Source organism: Salmo salar, chromosome ssa05 (assembly GCF_905237065.1).
Source record: "Salmo salar chromosome ssa05, Ssal_v3.1, whole genome shotgun sequence".
In the NCBI taxonomy this organism is placed as follows: domain Eukaryota; kingdom Metazoa; phylum Chordata; class Actinopteri; order Salmoniformes; family Salmonidae; genus Salmo; species Salmo salar.
Genome location: NC_059446.1, coordinates 34,946,746 through 34,968,185, shown reverse-complemented (window position 1 = coordinate 34,968,185; position 21,440 = coordinate 34,946,746). Strand labels below are relative to the sequence as shown.

Here is a 21,440-nt window from a genome sequence, read left to right as displayed (position 1 = left end):
TTGACCTAGCTAAGTAGTCTTATTAGCTAGCTAGCTTGTTATCTATGCAGGTTGTTAGCATGCATAACTGATGTGTATCATTTTAAGGGACACGTTAACATTTGCAGTGGGTGAGCTCCATTCCTAACAGGCTGATCAGATGCAATTTCAGCCTCAGAGGCTGATAAGTCAGGATGCTGCCGGGTATGCTGTTTCATAGGTAAAGCTCCTTGCAGGCAGATTAGCTGTCAAGGTGCTTTATAGGCAAATTAATATCTGATCCAGGGGCTGAGCTCTATTCCTGGCAGGCTGATCAGATTCAATAGCAGCCTTAGAGGCTGATAAAACAGGATGTTGCCTTGTAGGCTGTTTCAAAGGAAGGCTCCTTGCAGACAGCCTACAAGGCAGCATCCTGACTTATCACTATCTGAGGCTGCTATTGCATCTGATCAGCCTGCCAGGAACAGATTGCACCCACTCTTGTTCATATACATAATGCACTGACTGCTAATCTGCTTGCATGGAGCTTTGCCAATGAAGCAGCCTACAAGGCAGAATCCTGATTTATCAGCCTCTGAGACTGCTACTGAATCTGATCAAGCTCTGAGGCTGAAATTGAATCTGATCAGCCTGTCAGGAATGGAGCTCACCCCCTGTAAATGTTTATTATCCATAAAACATGAAGTGTCCCTTTACAATTATACATATCAGTTATGCAAGCTAACAACTAGCATAGATTATTTTCTTTTTTTTACGAGCTAGCTGGCTCGCTCACAGTACTAGCAAAGTTAGCTGCGTTGTTGCGATGGGAGAAGGCACTGCTTGTCAGGCATCGTTCAGGGCTTAAATGCCCTACGAGAGCTTAAAGGAAAATTCCACTTAAAAACCTTATTTTGGTATTTGTTTCATTAGTCCATTGTGGACATAGTCCAAAATGTTTTGCTTGTCAGCAATCGTTTAAGATATGTAACTTTCAAAATAGAGAAATCATTACATTTTGCATCATACAGGTAGATTTCTGTATTTTGAAAGTTACATCTTGAAAACTTCATTGCTGACAAGCAAAACATTTTTGGGTGTAGTTTTCCTTTAAAACATATGCGCTGATCCACCGTGGGCTCTGCCGCTTCAACCATACTGTCAATCATTAATACGTTCACTCCTATTTATAGTGTCTCGTGATCTCGACATAACAACTTTTGTTATGTCATGATCATGAGATAAATATGTTGTGATCTCAACGAGGGGAAAATGTTTAATTATTGATATGTCTGCTCTCTGGACATCCATATATTTCTCTCCCAATCTTACTTTACATGTTGTAAAGTCAGCCAGCGATAACGTTGAACACGCGGTTCGGGAAAGTGGAAATAAACTTTAAACTCTTTAACTCATTTAGCCAAGTAATTATTTTATTTCAACATGTCATTGGTTCACTAATATTCACATGTATATTGTTCATGAACTTAATGGTATCAAAGAATATAACATTGGGATGTATTTAACGTTTTAACATTGATTCACAATGCTTAATATCTGCCACTAGAGGGGGTACGTGTATAGAAAAAAAGATTCTCAGATGCAAGTCCTACATTTCTGTGAGACTAATGGATTAACATATGTTGTTCAATAGCAGCTACCATGTTTTAATCATGTCACGAGGGAGGGAGGCCTTTCAAAGTAATTACAGATGTATGTAGGACATTACCTTATGAATTAATTCAGGCCTCTGTTGCAACCCGTTGGCCTATGTTTCTAAGAATCAGAGAATGGGAGCAAGTGAGGACTGGTGGGACTGGAATGGAGAATAAGAAAAAAGCTGAACCCAATTCCTTCATCTTTCATGCTGTCATTTATCATAGCTGGAATCAGTTAACCCCTTAAAAGAAATCATACTGACTGTGCTCTATTTTAGTGCCAAACTATTTAAATGAAATTTAAGTATTCCTAAATGATCTCACTAACACTTCTGTGCCAACTATTAGCAATATGCATGAGCACAACTACTTGTTTGTTTCATATTGCACAACAACATGATAGGTTAAATGTGGATTTCTCAGTAAAGTGATCACGGGTGTGAGGGATAAGGGAACTTGGCCTACGGTCAGGGATCCGCGATGAGTTGATTGCAGACATGCTCAAATCCCCATGCCATCTGTCTTCGGTCTCAGATGCTGTTATGGATCCAGGCTAGCCTCACTCTTACTCTGCCTCAATGACGTAAGACAACAATCTTTTTAACCTTCTCCCCCCTTTTATTTCATATTTTTGTTAATATGCTTCAATGATATACAGTGAGTATACAAAACATTAAGAACATCTGCTATTTCCATGACGTAGACTGACCAGGTGAAAGCTATGAACCCTTATTGACGTCACTTGTTGAATCCACTTCAAATCAGTAGATGAATGGGAGGAGAAAGGTTCAAGGATTTTTAAGCCTTGAGACATGGACTGTGTGCTATTCAGAGGGTGAATGAGCAAAACAAAATATTTAAGTTCCTTTGAACTGGATATGGTAGTAGGTGCCCGGCTCGCCGGTTTGTGTCAAGAACTGCAGCACTGTTGGATTTTTCACAGTCAACAGTTTCCTGTGCATCAAGAATGGTCCACCACCCAAAACAACATCTTGGGCCAGAATTCCTGTGGAACATTTGACACCATGTAGAGTCCATGCCCTGACGAATTGAGGCTGTTCTGAAGGCCAGGGGGAGGGAGGGAGGGAGGGAGGGGGGGACTCAATATTAGAAAGGTGTATACTCAGTGTATAGTATGTTTCTGAATTGCACTTACTCCAATAGTACTGTGAATGGTTCAACTAAACTGGTTTGCTTGAGATACCGACGTAGTTGTTGAGTCCCTCAGTTGTACGCACTGACAAATTGGTTTGGAATTGACTAGAACATATGGCAAATGTGAAAGCACTATTAGGCAACCACAGTAAATAAAACAGTGGAAACACGCACTTGATAGAACATCTTTATAGAAAAAATAAGTCTTCACATTTTCAAAAAACATTTTTTTTTGCTTTTTTCACTTATGTTTGACATTTTTTTGTATTTATTATATTGTCCATTCATTTACGTGGTAAATATTGAACAACTAACATCCAACTTTGTGTCAGTGGCTCTATCGTTTAGTTCCTTGGCCAGGTGGTCAGAAGCTTCAGACAGACAGGAACACAAAACGCTTTCGCTGCTGCATTTGGAGCCATAACGATGTCATGGAGGTGTTGACAAGGAACCAATGAGAACTGTAGTACTCAAAGTAGAGTAACCGTGTCCATGTGTCCAGCGGTGATGGCACAGGGAGTTCTATATGGGCCACAGAACACTGTTCCAGAGGAGCCAGCGTGGCAGTCTGCTCGAATGAGGCCCACACTCAACCCAGAGTAGACTAGCCTGTTCACTCAAGCACCAGTCCAGTTTGGCCTAAAGGCACCTGCACTAAAAAGCGCTTCTTTTGCATCTATTGATATGCACTTCCTTCTTTCTTAATTACCCTCTCCTGTCATTTAAAACGGTCGAGCCCATTAACAGAGTCGTCAACCTCACTGCCGCTGAAATATTGCAGCACAACAGGCAGGATATAGCAGCGAACCCAGCAACTGAACAAAGGGCTCAACAATCATAGTACTGTGATGCAAAGTTTACAAAAAGTGTAAAAAAAAAAAGAAGATAATTCAATAAGGTAAAAATGTAGTTTGCAGTACCCACATTGTTCTGCTCTGCAAATTGTACCATGCATCGGCATCTTTATTTTAGGTCATAAAGCTCACCAAATAAATAATTGAAAAACAAACCTACTTTTCACATGCACAAGATCATACACAGACCACTGATGACATTTGATCCGTAGTCTACATCTTCTATAGCATAGTAGAGTATGTTTAACAGCAATTCAAAACCCAGTGCAGGTCACTTTTGGGGTCTTCTTTGTTGCAATATTCCAGTTCAGAGTGCTGCTGACCAATGCAGTTTTAGGGATGGTTGAGGATTCCTTGAAATGGAGATTCCTTCATTTGATCTATGCCAGAGCACATCAATATAACAACTGACAGTCATACGGCTGAGCGTCACTCTACAAAACATTACTTTGTCCACCCCTGTGTGTATTAAAGTTAAAATGTGGTTTTAAATAGTCATAGCGATTTCAGATTTATCTAAGATACTGAAGTGAGTTGTGATCTCCTTCAGGTCTGTGGCCATGGCCTCTGTTAGGACCCTGTGTAGCCCTGCATTACTCCACCTACACAAGAACGCTCTGGGGCTATGTAGTGACTGTAGGAATGGAGAGCAGCTGATCTAACTACAGAGGGACCCAAGAAGGATCCTTTCTATCAGACGCCATACAGCGGAAAGGAAAGACTCAGACCAACTTTGGCCTCCATCTCTGCCACTGAGCTACCTTGTTTTATTTCACTATATATGCTTTTAAAATAAACTACAGTTGTGTGATATCGTCTTGCAGTGTCTTGGTTTTGTTCTTGACCTTTCAGTACTAACGCAAAATGTTAGAGCTACAATGAACAACTGTCCATCACCCTCACCAACTACCTACACTGGCAGGGACTGTAACAAGACAAATTATGGCAATATCTCCAAAACATCCACTAAGGATAAACAATTGGTATAGAACAGATTTTAAGTTGAAAAGACTAATCACAAACCAAGAAACGGGTTATTGTGTTGGCCATGGGTACGCATCTCTTTGCTACACTGCAGAACCAACCGTCTGCTTTCATCACAGAATTGAGACAAACATGAATAAAAATGAAAATAATTAATATCTATTGTAATAATAGTAATATAATTGCACATTAACCATCAAGAGCAGAGACATTTTGTAAGAGGAAAATACATTAAATGAGAAGTGGACAGACCACCCTTGCACAGTGGAAAATGAGCAGGCAGAGCGAGGGGAAGAGAGGAATTGCGTTGCGCGTTTTGACTTTGGAAAACAACATTCCACTAGATCTTAAATGATTGCATTATATTTTTTGTCCCATTTTTTAACTGAGAAATAGGACAGATAGTTGCACAACGCTTCTTCCTCATAATTGCCGGTCTCTTCCCCATATCCCTGCCTGCTGTAAGGGGGTTCCCACCCTGCAGCCTTCTAGCTTGGTCTTTCTGTAGCGTTGGTGATGAACGTTGTGCCTCTCCCTCGCGCCAACCGACCTAAGCTATCATGTACTGGGTGATGGCTCTCAGAGCATACAGAAGCTCAGCCTGTAACCGAGCCTCCATTATAAGCAAGTTCACATGGATCTAAGAGAAGAGCGAGAAAAAAGAGGATATCATAAGAGGGAGCAAGAGATGGAATGGGGTTGAGGGGGGAAACGGAACACAAATGACCACTTTGCATCCCATTTCACCACATTACTTGGTACAAAACTATTATTCTCCAGTAGATTTAGTTCCAGTATATAGTTCAGCTTTATATGGATGCAGTGTGTATTGGTATGAGGTGGGGTGCGTACCCTCTCAGAAGGTTTGAGTGGTGCCCAGGGCAGGGGACACAGCGGGGTCTTGGTGGCGTCAGGGTAGCAGGCCACAGACTTGATATAAAGCTTAATCTCCCTCTCCAGCAACTGGTTTACCTCCCCGTAGTCATAATCGTCGTACCTGCAGACCCACACCACAAGTGTCACATGTCATGCAAACATGAACGCTATCCAAGCGGGGGGCCTTTGCAGCAAATCCCAAGCGTTGAATCATAGGACTAACCTGGCTGCAATGCATGTGATCACGATAGCATCTCACTTTACAAGAACTCAAATTATGTACCCAGTGTTCATACGACTTGCGCTGGTTCCTGTGTTTGTATACGTGTGTGTGTGTGTTTGTGTGCAGACCAATAGAAGGACCTCACCTAATTCCCAACATGCAGTGGATGTAGTTCCAGATGGCTCTCTTCAGGTCAGGCCCGTGGGATGAGGGGAGCGCCGTGACGCTGCGGAAACGGTCGTCCAGCAGGTGCCCGATGTCCGAGTACAGCCGGTTCACCAGGGAGAAGCCGTGGTCCTCCCAGGAGTAGTCCTGCCCAGACAGACCGCACAAACAAACCTGAAATACTCGCATGGTTCCTGTAACAGCTGTAACAGCTAACTATATGCCCACAGACATACGATGCAGCATCTGCTGCGAACATTCTACAAACGCTGATTTATTACTTTACTGACATGGACGCCGGTCGCCTCTTATTCCAACATGAATGGAAACCATGTCCTTACCTGCACCCGGAATACTTGGAAGTGGTCTTCCTCCCTCCGGGCAAACTCCTGGTAGCCGAACGCGGGGTCTGTTATGAAACGAGAGGGGTCTGCCGAGTAGATCATCTCCTCCTCATCTTCCACATCTGAGAGGAAACAGCGAGAGAGGATAAATTAATATAGTCGATCCGTCACTCAACGTTCACGCCAGTGGAGGCTGGTGGGAGCAGCTATAGGAGGACGGGCTCATTGTAAAGGCTGGAATGGAATCAACGGAACGGAGTCAAACATGGGGTTTACATATGTTTGATACCGTTCCATTGATTTCATTCCAGCCTTTACAAAGGGCCTGTCCTCCTATAGCTCCTCCCACCAGCCTCCACTGGTTCACACATGAGGATAAGTTTAGCCCTCGCCGCTTCACAATGTCAGGTGTGAATGTGAAAGTGAGCGGGGACAGCTGTGTGTGTGTGTGTGTGTGTGTGTGTGTGTGTGTGTGTGTGTGTGTGTACCTGTGTGCTGGAGTGTCTGGTTGTGTAGGACGCACTCCCCTCTTCTCTCTTTCTCCTCCTGGGATTTCTGGATCCTCTCTTTCAGACACACCATCTCACAACTGGAGTCCAGAGACTGCCAAGACAGATGAAATGATAGAAGACGTGAAGTTGAACAACATGAACCATTCGGTTGTGGAATAGCACAGATGTCCTATTCAGTGTGACACAGCACACAGCCCTTACCCGTCGTCGTGTGGTGTGCTCTGAGGGTGTGGCGAGAGGCGGAGGCGCGCTGACATTGCCGTTGGCAGCGTCACAGAGGCAGTAGCCCGGGGGGGTGCCGTTGGGGGCTATGTGGGGGGGGACGGGGTCAGCGTCGGTGCCAGAGCCAAACACAAAGCTAGAGAGGGAGTGGCAGTGGGCCAGCAGCACCACAGCCTGAACCAGCTCAGCCAGAGACCAGCACTGCTCCCCCGTCTTCAGCAACGCCTGGTGGGGGAAGGACACAGCAGAGAGTAGGGCCTCATGGTGGAGATTAGACAGGGGTGGAGAACTCTACTGATCAGGGATATGACCCTCTAAACCAGCGGTTCCCAAACTTTTTTCACTCAGGTCCCCCTCCCAACATTGCCTGCCCCCCCCCCCACGTCTATTTCTATGGGCACAAGCACGGTTCATCAAACAAACTGTTAACACCCCCTTTTGTTGGTGGAGAGAACATTTTGCAGGTTTAAAGTACATTTCCTGCAATTATACACATTTTGTCATGGGGTGCAGAGACAATGTTGCCGTTTTAAAGCTCATTTTCTTGCAATTCTATACGTTTGGCCATATCTAATGTGTATTCATGTTACTTCAACATCTATGGGCTGAAAAACGTTAGCTGACATGGGCTAGTTGATCTGCAACGTCAGCAAATTATAAATAGCTCTCTAAGGTCTGAAATGACAAGAGGAAAACTGATGATGCACTACCCAATTTCAAAATTGCACCTTGTGCAATTCTACCATTTCAACTTTCAAGAGTCAGCTGAAATCCGGACTGAGTTCCTTACAAAAAGGGGGAACCACTGTTCTAAACCGCAACGATAAGAATCAATCAAAATCCAAATTTAGACGTCAAAACATTATTTTTTGGCACATTAGATATTTTTATAAGAGCCCATAGCTTTTTCAAGGAGCTGGTTCTTGTGGTACCTGTATGTGTGAGCGGGCGGTGAGCCAGGGTTGGTGGGCCAGAACCTTGTTGAGTTGGTCAAGGTGTTGCAGGCGAGGGGGGACGGCCTCCAGCCCCTGTAGCCACAGCGGGTCCCCCCCCACCCTGAGGAACTGGGCCGAGTGCAGAGACACCAGGTAGCCACAGTGATGCTGCGCTGCAGCCTGGGAGAGATGGAGGGAGGGACAGACACACACTTCAATACAAGTAGGCTTGACTCCAGGATGTTGACCACGTTTGTGTCAATGTGCGTGGGTGGGTTGTGGCGAGTTTGTGTCCGTGTAAATGTTTCCGTACATGAAAGTGGGGTCGGTGCAAGTGTATGCAACTGTGCTGTGCGCAAATACAAGACTCGTTTCTGTGCATCATGCAGTGCGTATGTGCAGCGTGTGTCCAGTGGCCTCACCATAATGGCGATGTAGTGGCGGTACTCCAGGGGCAGGGGGCCGTCCATGTGGAGGATGTAGTGCTGGGTGCGGAGGAAGCTCTCCAGGTACTGGGGGTGAGAGGCCATCTGCTGGGACACGGCGTCCACACCCCCCCTGCTGGCCAGAGCCTTCATGCACCGCAGCGACACCCGCTCCTTCTCAGCGTTCACCTTCGTCACCTGGACAGGACCAGAGGAAGAGGAGGGTGAGACAGGTGGCAGAGACAGTATGTCACTGACAATGCACACAGCAACTGCCAACTAGGTCTATGCAATGATTCATCCCAGGTGAAAATCTGTGTTTTATAACAGAATGGGGAATAAATGAAATGGCAGTTTTTCCACAAGCCTTATTTAATGAGGATTGCTTATGGTGGCTGGCATGCTGACCGATCGTTCTGATGGTCCCTGTGGTGTCAGCCTACAGTGAGATCAGTATGTGAATTGCAGGCAGGTCAGGACTGTGGGTTTTGAACCAACCGTCGACAGGAGCCTTCTTATAGCCGCAGCAGAGATATTGTACCACTACACATTCCTCACAATATTCCCCTGCAAAACACAAACAAGGCCGCTCTGCACACTTTTCAGGCAGAGAGACTTGCTGGTAGAGAAAAGAGCTCAGCATCCCACACAATTCACAGTCCCAGAGAGGATCAACCAGAAGACAAAAACAGATCAATAGTCATAGGAGGATGCAACGAGACTACCCTGAATTAACTGCTCAAAGTCCTCCACTTTACTATGATATAATGAGTAGAGCAGATACATGTAGAGGAACTTGGGTGTATGGGGGATTGTGAGGCTGGAACTGAATGAGGCCTCATTGGAGGGAAGAACCACAGTAAAGAAGGAGGAAAGTCCAAACCAACAGGGAGAGGCTGGCTGGGGAGGAGGAGAGTCACAGGCCAAGAGAAACATGGACTCAGAGAGAGACTGGTCTTAAAGGCTAAAGGGATTTATTACCTCTCTCACTCTCATACAACAGCTTCTAGGAAAAGGTGTTGGCACCAGGCAGGAGAGAGCTGGTCTTGACTCGGTTCCCCAGTGTGTGAAATGTGAGAGGCCTGGGCAGCTTACCTAGGGTCCAAGTGGCTAAGCAGTCTCTGCTGGCAGAGCCTGGTGTTCTCAGTTATGGCAAGGGCTGTTGCAGTGAACTTATTACCGCCACACCGGCGGTCACGAGTGATGAAGGCAGTCAAATTCCACATGACCATTTAAGTCGAGGTAATTAGGCTTCTCCAAGCTCTGATGCTGCTGGTGGTCATTAGTAGCCTACTAAACTTGCTAACTGCCTGGTACTCAGCACTCTATTGTCCCTCTAATCATTCTGATATCAATGCAGATTTATTCGAAAATCTAATCAAACACTTCACGAGAGCCCATGTTGCGCAACATTTCTATAGGCTATGCAAATGCAGGGAGAGAAAACAGATTGATGGCCTCTATTAAAAATATAAGGATCCCATCAGCTTTCTATAGGCTCGGCCTACTATATTTATTTCTCAACTTTCCTAATATTAAGCACATTGCTTATATTTACAACAGGGGTATAGCCTACCTGGCTGGCATGAAAATAAACCACAGGGAAAAGCGTCCTCCATTCGCTATTTAAGTACATAGATGACATGTATTTTTTCCCCTTCCCCCGTTTTTGATACAGGTGCATGATAATGGTCCATTCTAAAACAAAAAAAATGTCACACATTATTTAGTATATGTAAATACAAGATTAAATCAAGAAAAGTGTGATGGGTGACCATATTAGCTTATCACTTGTGAATTATACATCATCACTTGTGAATAATGCCCAGCATAAGAAACGATGCGACTTTTTGGCCTAAATGTGGCACATAGGCCTAAATGTTTTTATAAGGTTTGTATTACAACTAAAGTGGCCAAATAACTTCTTAAAATGAATTCCATTAATCCGCCTAACTGGCATATATAAGCAGTGCGTGACTTTCGAGTTCGGGGAAGATCATTTTCACCATAAAAAAATGCCCCTTTATAATAAAAGCATTACATGCGTAATCGCATTTGCGGTCACTTTAGATAATGGTGTTTTCCACTAATTTAACATTTGCGCTTATAGTCTACTACCATGTACGCATTGCTGCGCTTATAATGTGAAGAAATAGCCATTTTAAGCTAAACATTCTGATTTGTTGCATCAGCCACATTGCATAAAGAATATGTTTTGATGCTAGTTGTTGTATTAATCTGGGATCTATCACATCCCACAACTGTTCTAGACTATTTTTGGAATATTTATTTCTCGCACAGAATAGGTCGACTAATGTACTATGGGGGATAGTAGATTGACATAGGCTAGTGTTTTTGCTGTTCGTTAGGCCTACTCATCTTGTTGGCTGACGAAAAGTAAATGTGAACGTTTCTTCCAACATGCACCTCGGAATTGGATAAGGACGGAGAGCCGTGTGAGTGAGAGGGCTTCCAATTGCACAGCACACTCTGGGAGAAGGGCACAACGCAGCACTCCAGGCCGCAAAAGGCATGGATTTCTTTTAGGGTGCATTATGGCCACAAAGGGTGAAATTCGAGGCATTATCAAGTGCTTGTCAAATTGTGAATGAGAGACTATTGGAGTGTGTACAAAAGCAGAGCTCATGACTTCATAATCTAATCATGCAGCCTTACAATGTATAAAAAAATATACACATAGACCAACTTTTGCATAACAATTAAAGTTACATTAACTCTTAATTAAGCATATAGGAGTACCCATTTCTTTGTTAACCGCTCAAAACAGAATAGCCGCATGTGCACACTCCCTCAAATCGTTTGGAGACAATATTTATATTTTATTCAGCCTTGTTCAAATTGTATTCTTCATACTATAAAATAATGCCACAGAATTATAAGCAAATCTTGTCTGCTAAATGAACTAGTGTAGACCACAGCCATTTGGCATAGGGACAACTCAAGAGTACGCTATTCTTTTCTTCTGAAACAGACTACATTTTCTTCATATCATGCTTCTTTAGACCTGTCTAAAATAAATATGGCTTGTAGGCTATATGTGGAAGCCAGGAGATCCTGCATGTATTTTGGTCAATTACCGTGAGACCGACAGTTATTTGTTTGACAATCACCGGCTGACAATTTCATGACCGCCACAGCCACTAGTTAAGGCTCCCCTCATATCAAAGGTATATCAGCGGGTCTGTGGCAGCGATGGTGATTTGCGATGGTCGTTATGTAGCTCTAACACCTCACGTAATAGCTCCGTGGCATTTAGCCCCATGTTAGCATACCTCACTGGCTTCTCTGTGGCTCATAAAAACGCTTCACTTCACACCTTACCCAGCAGGTGGCACTGTCCTTCCTCCAACATTAGGTACAAAGACTTTCCAATATTAAAATGAACACATCTCCAACATTTTGGTGGATGTCAAGAAGTGGAAAAGGATAGGCCTAGGGGGTATAACCACTCAGCTGACAGCCCATGGCATTCATTGCCTCAATGATTAAATGCGACATTTTATTTCTATGGCCTTCCAATACACGAGTCCTCATTAAATCCCCATGCAACAGCTATTGACTGCAATGTGTCAATCTCATGGTAGTCCTATATAGAGAATGCATGGTCAGGTGTGTGGCCTTTGAAGAGAGAAAAAAAAATGTAAGTGGTTCAGTGATAGAGACCGCAGCAAACAGGAGAGAAAGCTCTTTACATGCAGACTTGGATCCTGACCCACTTGCCTACTTTCAAGGAACACGGGAGCTCAACTCTACGACACGGGCCTCGCTGGCCTAGCATCAGGGTCTTTGACACTGGCGTACGTCACTCACACAACCCTACACGTATGCCCCCACAACTCTGTGCCTGCTGATTTGTGGCCCCACATTTTCCATGTTGGTGTTCCGTCTGGCTTCAACAGGCTCCAACAAACAAGCCTCAGAGCAATCAAAGTCCCACTCTCCAGGAACTCGGTCTAACCAAGTCTCCATGGGTATTCTGAGGTACTTTCTGCCAATCAAGTTCCATACAAGCGAATTAAACACGAGTTTAAATTTCAGTCAGGGCTCGGTCAGGCTTTAAAGGCTGTATCATAAACATCCTGCTGTGGCCATGACACCACATCATTAGTGTGTGTTATTAACGTGTCAGACCGATGCGTTAAAGCTGGAATGCCAACGCTCCAGACCAGTCAGCCAGATGGAACCCTATTCCCAACCAGGATGCTACGAGCCTCAGAGGCCATGTCCCACTCACCCTGTAAATATATCACAGTTCATCAGGGCCCGATAAGAAACAGGCTCACAATGGCAGTAAAAGACAAATGTGTTCAGCACCTCTCAACAGGCCAGTCACCATTTACCTGATAGCGCTGTAGGGCAACAGAATCAAGCATGCTAGCAGATACCATAGACCTCCAGTCATTGTGCTAACGCTAGTTAACATTGGCTTGCAAAACTACCTTTAACTTCCTTCATACTAGACAGAGACAAACATGGTATCCACAACTTAATCTGACTCTGGGGAAGAAGATAAAGGGCCTCGTTGCCAAAATCCATAAGTATCCCTTTAAGTTACAGTATGAGAGAACCTGTATGGAAGGCATCACTGGCACGCGTACAGGTAGGGTGAGTGACCTGCTTCAGAAGACATGGAACTAGTCATTCTGTTCACCGTTGTTGGAATTTTGCAATTGTTCACTAATAATTCAAACCAGACAAGAAAAAGTCAGACACTTTAAACTATCACAACGGCATACATTTTCTATACGGTACAATTAGTCTCCCCAGACATCTTGACATGCTCAAATAGGGAAGTTAATCTCCAACATGTTGCATTATAAGAAGTAGTCTAGTCAAACTAAAACAGGAAACAACATCCTTTCATCAGTCTCAGGCAGGAAATGACACAGTCGCACATCAATTCTGCTGACTCTTAACACATTTGTATACGTATAGCCCAACTAACAAGTGGCACAAAATAAAAATACGTAGCTAACATACAAACTACAATAGAAAAAGAACATAAACGCAACATGTAAAGTGCTGGTCCCGTATTTCATGAGTTTAAATAAAAAATCCCAGAAATGTTCCATACGCACAAAGCTTATCTCTCTCATTTTGTGCACAAATTTGTTTACATCCCTGTTAGTGAGCATTTTATCTTTTGTCAAGATAATCCAGCCACCAGAGGGGTGTGGCACGCTAAGAAGTTGATTAAAACGGAATGCTCATTACACAGGTGCACCTTGTGCTGGAGAACAATAAAAGGTCACTCTAAAATGTGCCGTTTTGTCACACACACCACAATGCCACAGATGTCTCGAGTTGAGGAAGAGTGCAATTGGCATGCTGACTGCAGAAATGTCCACCAGAGCAGTTGCCAGAGAATTGAATGTTAATGAATCTACCATAAGCCGCCTCCAACGTCGTTTTAGAGAATTTGGCAGTACGTCCAACCGGCCTCACAACCGCAGACCACGTGTAACCACAGCAGCCCAGGAGCTCTACATCTAGCTTCTTTACCTGCGGGATCGTCAGATTGGGGTGGTGGAAAAAATGTCTGTAATAAAGCCTTTTTGTTGGGAAAAACTCATTCTGATTAGCTGGGCCTGGCTTCCCAGTGTGTGGGCCTGGCTCCCAAGTGAGTGGACCTATTCCCTCCCAGACCCACCCTGCCCAGTCATGTGAAATCCATAGAATAGCCTAATCAATTTATTCCAATCAACTGATTTCCTTATATGAACTGTAACTCTGCAAAATCTTTGAAATTGTTGCATGTTGCGGTTATATTTTTGTTCAGTATAAATGAGTAACAACTAATGAAATCAACTGAAAGGGCCTCTAGGCACAAGTCAACTGCTATAGGCTAATCAAGGGAATTAACACATACAGTTGAAGTCGGAAGTTTACATAAACAAGTTTTAATGACTCTAACCTGAGTGTTTCAACCACACCACAAATTTCTTGTTAACAAACTATAGTTTTGGCAAGTCGGTTAGGACATCTACTTTGTGCATGACAAGTCATTTTTCCAACAATTGTTTACAGACAGATTATTTCACTGTATCACAATTCCAGTGGGTCCGAAGTTTGCATACACTAAGTTGACTGTGCCTCTAAACAGTTTGGAAAATTCAAGAAAATTATGTCATAGTGTTAGAAGCTTCTGATAGCCTAATTGACATCATTTGAGTCAATTGGAGGTGTACCTATGGATGCATTTCAAGGCCATACCTTCAAACTCAGTGCCTCTTTGCTTGACATCATGGGAAAATCAAAAGAAAATCAGCCAAGACCTCAGAAAAAAAATTGTAGACCTCCACAAGTCTGGTTCATCCTTGGGAGCAATTTCCAAACGCCTAAAGGTACCACGTTTATCTGTAAAAACAATAGTACGCAAGTATAAACACCATGGGACCACGTAGCCGTCATACCGCTCAGGAAGTCTCCTACAGATGAACGTACTTTGCTGCGAAAAGTGCAAATCCATCCCAGAACAAGAGCAAAGGACCTTGTGAAGATGCTGGAGCAAACAGGTACAAAAGTATCTATATCCACAGTAAAACAAGTCCTATATCGACATAACCTGAAAGGGCAAGGAAGAAGCCACTGCTCCAAAACTGCCATAATAAAGCCAGACTTCGGTTTGCAACTGCACATGGGGACAAATATCGTACTTTTTGGAGAAATGTCCTCTGGTCTGATGAAACAAAAATATAACTGTTTGACCATAATGACCATTGTTATGTTTTGAGGAAAAAGGGGGAAGCTTGCAAGCCAAAGAACACCATCCCAACCGTGAAGCACAGGGGTGGCAGTATCATGTTGTGGGAGTGCTTTGCTGCAGGAGGGACTGGTGCACTTCACAAAATAGATGGCATCATGAGGGAGGAAAAGTATGTGGATAGATTGAAACATCAAGACATCAGTCAGGAAGTTGAAGCTTGGTCGCAAATGGGTCTTCCAAATGGACAATGACCCCAAGCATACTTCCAAAGTTGTGGCAAAATGGCTTAAGGAGTGGCACACACAAAGCCCTGACCTCAAACCTATTGAAAATCTGTGGGCAGAACTCAAAAAGCGTGTGCGAGCAAGGAGGCCTACAAACCTGACTCAGTTACACCAGCTCTGTCGAGAGGAATGGGCCAAATTCACCCAACTTATTGTGGGAAGCTTGTGGAAGGCTACCTGAAACGTTGGACCCAAGTTAAACAATTTAAAGGCAATGCTCCCAAATACTAATTGAGTGCATGTAAACTTCTGACCCACTGGGAATGTGATGAAAGAAATAAAAGCTGAAATAAATAATTCTCTACTACTATTCTGACATTTCACATTCTTAAAATAAAGTGGTGATCCTAACTGACCGAAGACAGGACATTTTTACTAGGATTAAATGTCAGGAATTGTGAAAAACTGAGTTTAAATGTATTTGGCTAAGGTGTATGTAAACTTCCGACTTCAACTGTAGGCCTATATAGAGACATGCCATACTGATTACAACAGAATATAATATCAAAGTGTAAAGGCTGAGACTAATAACATGCACAGTGATTACTGAGTGTTTCCAAGAGCAGACTGCTGTATTGTATTAAGTGAGGAAGGTTGAGAGGCTGTAAATCAGCTGAAAGCCTTTCAATAAAGTATTATCCTGACGAAGGCCTGTAACTCCCTGGGTCTCTGCAGAGGTTAACATGATTTGAAATGCAAAAGCACCATTGATTTACCACATCATCCACCCTGACCCTGGTCCCTGCCTCTCTGCTGCACAGGGAAACTCATTTGTTTATTGATCCGAGAACATCACAAGGTAAAAACGAGATGCAAAGGATAGTGGCTGTGTTGAGGGGTAGAAGAAACAAACAGATGGGAAAAGGGGATGGGAAACAGGCGATTATAAACTGGGTGGTTCGAGCCCTGAATGCTGATTGGCTGACAGCCATGGTATATCAGACCATGTACCACGGGTATGACAAACAAATGTATTTTTACTGCTCCAATTACATTGGTAACCAGTTTATAATAGCAGTAAGGCACCTCGGGGGTTTGTGGTATATGGCCAATATTCCACTGCTAAGGGCTGTATCCAGGCACACTGCGTTACATCGTGTGTAAGAACAGCCCTTAGCTGTGGTATATTGGCAATACACCACAAACCTCTGAGGTGCCTTATTGCTTAAATAGACAATGGCCTATAAATTGTGGAGTATGAAATAAGAAATGGGAAGTATGCAGAGATGACCAAGCAAAGGAGAAGAAAGACTAGAAAAATGATGCAAGTAGTGGTTCAAAGGGTAAATGTGACAGGGAGGGAAGCGAGAGGATAAAGTAGTGCAGGGGGTTAGCTGCAGATGAAGGAGGAGATGGAGGGATATTCTATCTGCATTCCAAGTGAGCCTGAAGGGGTCTGTCCTTGTCATTAGCTGCTCTGCTAGTGTCGAGTACCGGCTGCGTGCCTTTAACACACTCGTCTTCACCGGAAACACAAACAGCGAGCTCTGTTTTTGGCCCTGCAAGGGAGGTGTGCTAAACAACCAGCTGCAGGCCACAGGAGGGGTGGGGGGGTGGGGGGAGCTGGGCAGGACAGCAGCCATAGACGACCCACACAAACACACCATGCTACATATGGAGAGACATGCAAACATGCACAAACAAAAAAACATGACAAGCAGGTAGAACCAGATTATATCAGACAGCTGAGCATAGACAAGAAACAAGTGCTAATGCACACAAAATGTGTCAGAATTCAGGTTACTTTATTTGCTTGATCTAGTCATCTTTTGTAACCTGGTTAGTTACATTCACAATACCCCCTTTTCAACCTTCTCTCTGCCTCTTTTTCAAACTAGAAGTACGCCTAATATGCTGACTACACCAGCCACAGACATGCGCCATCGCGGTGATTGCACACATGTTGATTTTGTCCACCCACACCAGTCCCGACCATGACACGCAGGTTAAAATATCAAAACCAACTGTGAACCAACTTTAATAATTTGGGGGCAGGTCGAAACACAAATGAAACATTCATGGACATTCAGATAGCTAGCTGGTCTTGGGAGATAAACATTGGGTTGTTATTTTACCCATCATGCACCCGGTCCTCTTGTTAGTTGGTTCTTCGCAGAATTTTGACACAGTCATACAAAATCGTATGTTTCTCTACTCTGACAATTAATCCACAGATCTAAAATCTAACTAGCTTTAATTTTATGTCTTTAATCTCTCCTCCTCTGTCTTTCAAGCATCCAGGGTTTGTATCTTCCTGATATCCAATAATCAAATCAAACTTTATTTGTCACATGCGCCGAATACAACAGGAGGGGACTTGCAGTGCGTCGCGTGTATCAAATAGAACCAAGTTCTATTTTAGCGCTTTCCTACGCAGACGCGATCGAGCGGTGCTGGTGAAATTATTGAAACACGTGTGTACATTTATTTTGCAACGCTCACACACACCACGCCAATTCATATCAATGCCAGCAGATAATACAGTTTTTAAACACCTGACATTTATATCTGTGGGACTTTTATTGACAAGATATACAGTGGTAAGGGAGCAATAGTCTAGGAGGGGCCCTACTTTGGGTTCTGCACAAAGAACACCCAAAAGCATGATGCAACAATATGTCTGTTGTTTTCTAACCAGAGCTGCAACAAATGTCCAAAACTCTAAACCTCAGAAAGGATCTTGTTTATTCAAATTAAAAATATACATCCCATGCTTCTGCCTAGTCAAATCGGCAAACGCCTGGTGCAAATCTCATAAGTATGGCTATTCATCACATTTTTATGTATGACAGGTTTGGTGCAGGAGATAAATGTGACACATCTGACATATACATAGCATTGAAGATAGGGGTTTAGACCTAGGCTATATGCAAGTGCAGGTCAAATATCATTTTACATCAAATATTAAGGAATGCATGTCACGGAGCACATTCCTCTATTGTTCTAGCTACTTCTGAATGTTGAATCGCAGTAAACAAGTTATCCTATCCGCACTGCCCCCTCTCGGCTGTACATGGAAAAACAGCACAGAAATGAGAAAAACAACTTTGATTGGCAGTGCACCCAGCATCACTGCACACAAGGTCTAAATATTAGTGAAAAAATACACACAAAACAAATATCTTTAACAAACGTTTGACATTATGACAGAGGCCAATGCATTAGGCCGATTGAAACAGAACAGAAAAACTGCTCCTTGAACTCTGTCAACGACGGTCTTTGTTCGTTAGCAAGCCAACTAGATTCTTTGCAGCTGGTCAGAACATACTAACAGACTGCCAAAATGATGGAATGACATAGCGTTAGCAGACACTTTTTCTGTACGAGCAAATCTCTAGAGATGATGTCATTATTGCCTTCTCCCACAAAAAGAGAAAAGAGTAGGCGGCTGATGGCCATCAAACCCAGGCTGTAAATATAGCTCCAATCATAATGCAAATACATCACGAAGAAAAGTATAGCCTAGTTTGCAGATTAACATATTCGTTTTTACTATCCAGTTAACGTTAGCTAGTTGTCAATCCATTATGGCAACATTCTAGGACTAGGTTCCCATTCAACACCGTTAGTTTAGTTGAATAGATGTCTCAACCATTTTTCAACAGCAAATGTTCATTCATTGACTGACTGACTGACAAATCAAAATTCTTGACAGCTTGTTACCGGTCCTTCAATAAGCCCCATAGCTATATAAATTAAATGACAATCGATGATGACCATTGGCATTGCATTGTTGGTACTTTGGCTAGTTAACGTGATTTACCTAGCTATTTCAGAGGTGACAAACAAGTTAGCCAGCTGGCCATTTCTTTGGCCAGTTGGCTCAGAAGAACCGTTAGTTAGCTAGCTAACGTACTTGCCTTGGCTAGTAAACTAGCTAACTTGTTAGCTAACTTAATAGCCACCTGTTAGTTAACGTAGATAATGTAGCTGCTCACCTGCCCCTTGTCAACTGTCATCTAACGTTAGCTAGCTAGTTATCAAGTCTGAGTGAGTTACCAAGGCAGTTAGCTACCTAGCCATTTTATGTCGACAAACTAGCTCGGACATTAAATTAGTTAGCTAGCTAAAGCAAAAGCAAATCTCGAGACCAAAAAAAAAAAATCCACCATTATCAAGGGATGTAAGTATAAGTAGTTAACGTTAGTTCTGGAGCTAACATTGGCTAACAATTTCGTGAGAGACAAAACCTGCCACAAGTTTTTCAGGACAAAATGAATGAACGACACAGTCGATGGAACTTTATTAGTAGCCAGCTAACGTTAATCATAAATTGGAATGTTGACTGGCTTTTTAGTAGTTAAGTCAAGACAAATACCTGGTTCTGGACGCGCTGACATTGGTTTCTGAGAGGGTAATCCATTTCTTTCATAAAGATGATCATTTTCCAACTAATTAGTGCATGGATACGGCTCTGTCTCTCCTGATGTCCACCTACCCAGCTGACAAAGCGGAGCCACTACAAGTCTGGGCATTTAGCCAGAGGTGAAAAAACTCGCAGTGCACTGACAGCTCCAGTAACAGTGCGCCCAATCAAAGCACAAAGGGGCGGAGTAAAGAATAGGGTCCGTGCAAATGCTAAAGACCAATCAACTTACAGAGATGGCATTTAAGGCTTCAACTCTTTCACTGAAAGGCAGATATGAAAGTCAATTACTGCTAGCTACGGTCTGGTGGAGAAAAACAACAACATTTGATCCATTCAACGTTGAGATGAATTTGCAGTGTGCTTTTCTTTATTTTTCCACAGTCCACAGAGAGGAAAGCCATACAACAAAATTACCTCACAGGGCTTACTCCAGTACCTACTGGGTCCAAAATACATTTTTCTCAAATAGGGCCCTAAAAAAAAAGAAACGCAAGTGATGTATATTCTTACCCAAGCTTGACATCAGCAGGTGTGTTTGTCGGTGGGTGCAGTGGTAAAAAAGTACCCAATGGTCATACTTGAGTAAAAGTAAAGATACCTTAATTGAAAAATGTCCATCCTGATACTTGATTACTAGTAATTCATCAGAAAAAACTGTCTGTAGGAAACGAAATAGAGGAACAGAAGATTGTACTAAAAAAGGAACATATGCATGCATCAGATAATGTCATAAGGAACGATTCCCTGTCTCTTCTGAGGAAAAGGAAAGCAAACAAGTTATAATCACCAAGTTATAAACACAAGCTCTCCACTGCATCTGTAACATGTTAACTTGCCTAAGTCTGGTTTTAATTCCAGTTTTTCTACAAATTAATATGGAACTATTCAAGCATAAGATACATCTCCTTCAAATGTTGATATTTGGTTGTGTTGACAATCAAACACAATTCAATATCACTACATTTGAAATCATCCTGTCACACCCTGATCTGTTTCACCTGTCTTTGTGCTTGTATCCACCCCCCGCCATGTGTCACCCATCTTTCCTATTATCCCCTGTGTATTTATACCCGAGTTCTCTGTTTGTCTGTTGCCAGTTTGTTTTGTTTTTGAAACCTACCAGCATGTTGTTCCCCTGCATGGTTCTTGTTCCTGTTTCTAATCCTTTGTGGGTTTGAACCTTCTGCCTGCCTACTGTTTTTGTACCTTACCCCCACCTAACTGGATTATTGACCCGACTGCCTGCCGTTCTGGGCCCTTTACACCTTCTCTGGATTATTGATCCCTGCTTGCCTTTGACCTGTTGTTTGCCTGCCCCTGTTTTAGAAATAAACGTTTGTTTCTTCGACTCTGTCTGCATCTGGGTCATACTTGAAACGTGATACATCCAGAGCTTGAAACCGTAGGCCTATAGTATTGCCTATCTTAAGTTGCAAATGCTATATAGGCCTGACTAGCATTAATGATATGTTAAATAAAAAAAAGTATGGTCACATTTCATTTGCTCTGTTAAACCTACCCTTTTGAAATGACTTTGATAGCAACAGTGTATATTTGGTTTTTAAGTGGAGAGCTCTCAACAATCATTCTCACGATAGCACATTGGTAATAGTCAGTGACAAATATCAAAGCTGGGCTTGGTTAAAACCCTGAAGGGAGACCAAAGGGTAGCTGTAGATAAATAAACTCTCCAGTAGGAGGTGCTGCCTAGACTATTTTTACCCCGATGTATATAACTGTGAAGATCTG

The 21,440-nt window shown here is 43.1% G+C and overlaps 1 protein-coding gene across 1 annotated transcript; it reads right to left on the bottom strand.

The window, feature by feature from the left end:
* Window positions 1-2,944: 2,944 nt before the first annotated feature.
* On the bottom strand, window positions 2,945-19,891 carry LOC106604703 (sestrin-3). Its single transcript, XM_014199628.2, has 9 exons — window positions 19,641-19,891; window positions 8,309-8,509; window positions 7,884-8,066; window positions 6,931-7,176; window positions 6,706-6,820; window positions 6,215-6,339; window positions 5,854-6,020; window positions 5,462-5,606; window positions 2,945-5,249 (listed from the first exon to the last, which is right to left on the bottom strand). Exons 1-9 carry the CDS (start codon window positions 19,704-19,706, stop codon window positions 5,160-5,162), a joined length of 1,338 nt encoding a protein of 445 aa, XP_014055103.1. The 5' UTR covers window positions 19,707-19,891; the 3' UTR covers window positions 2,945-5,159.
* Between the last annotated feature and the right edge of the window lie 1,549 nt (window positions 19,892-21,440).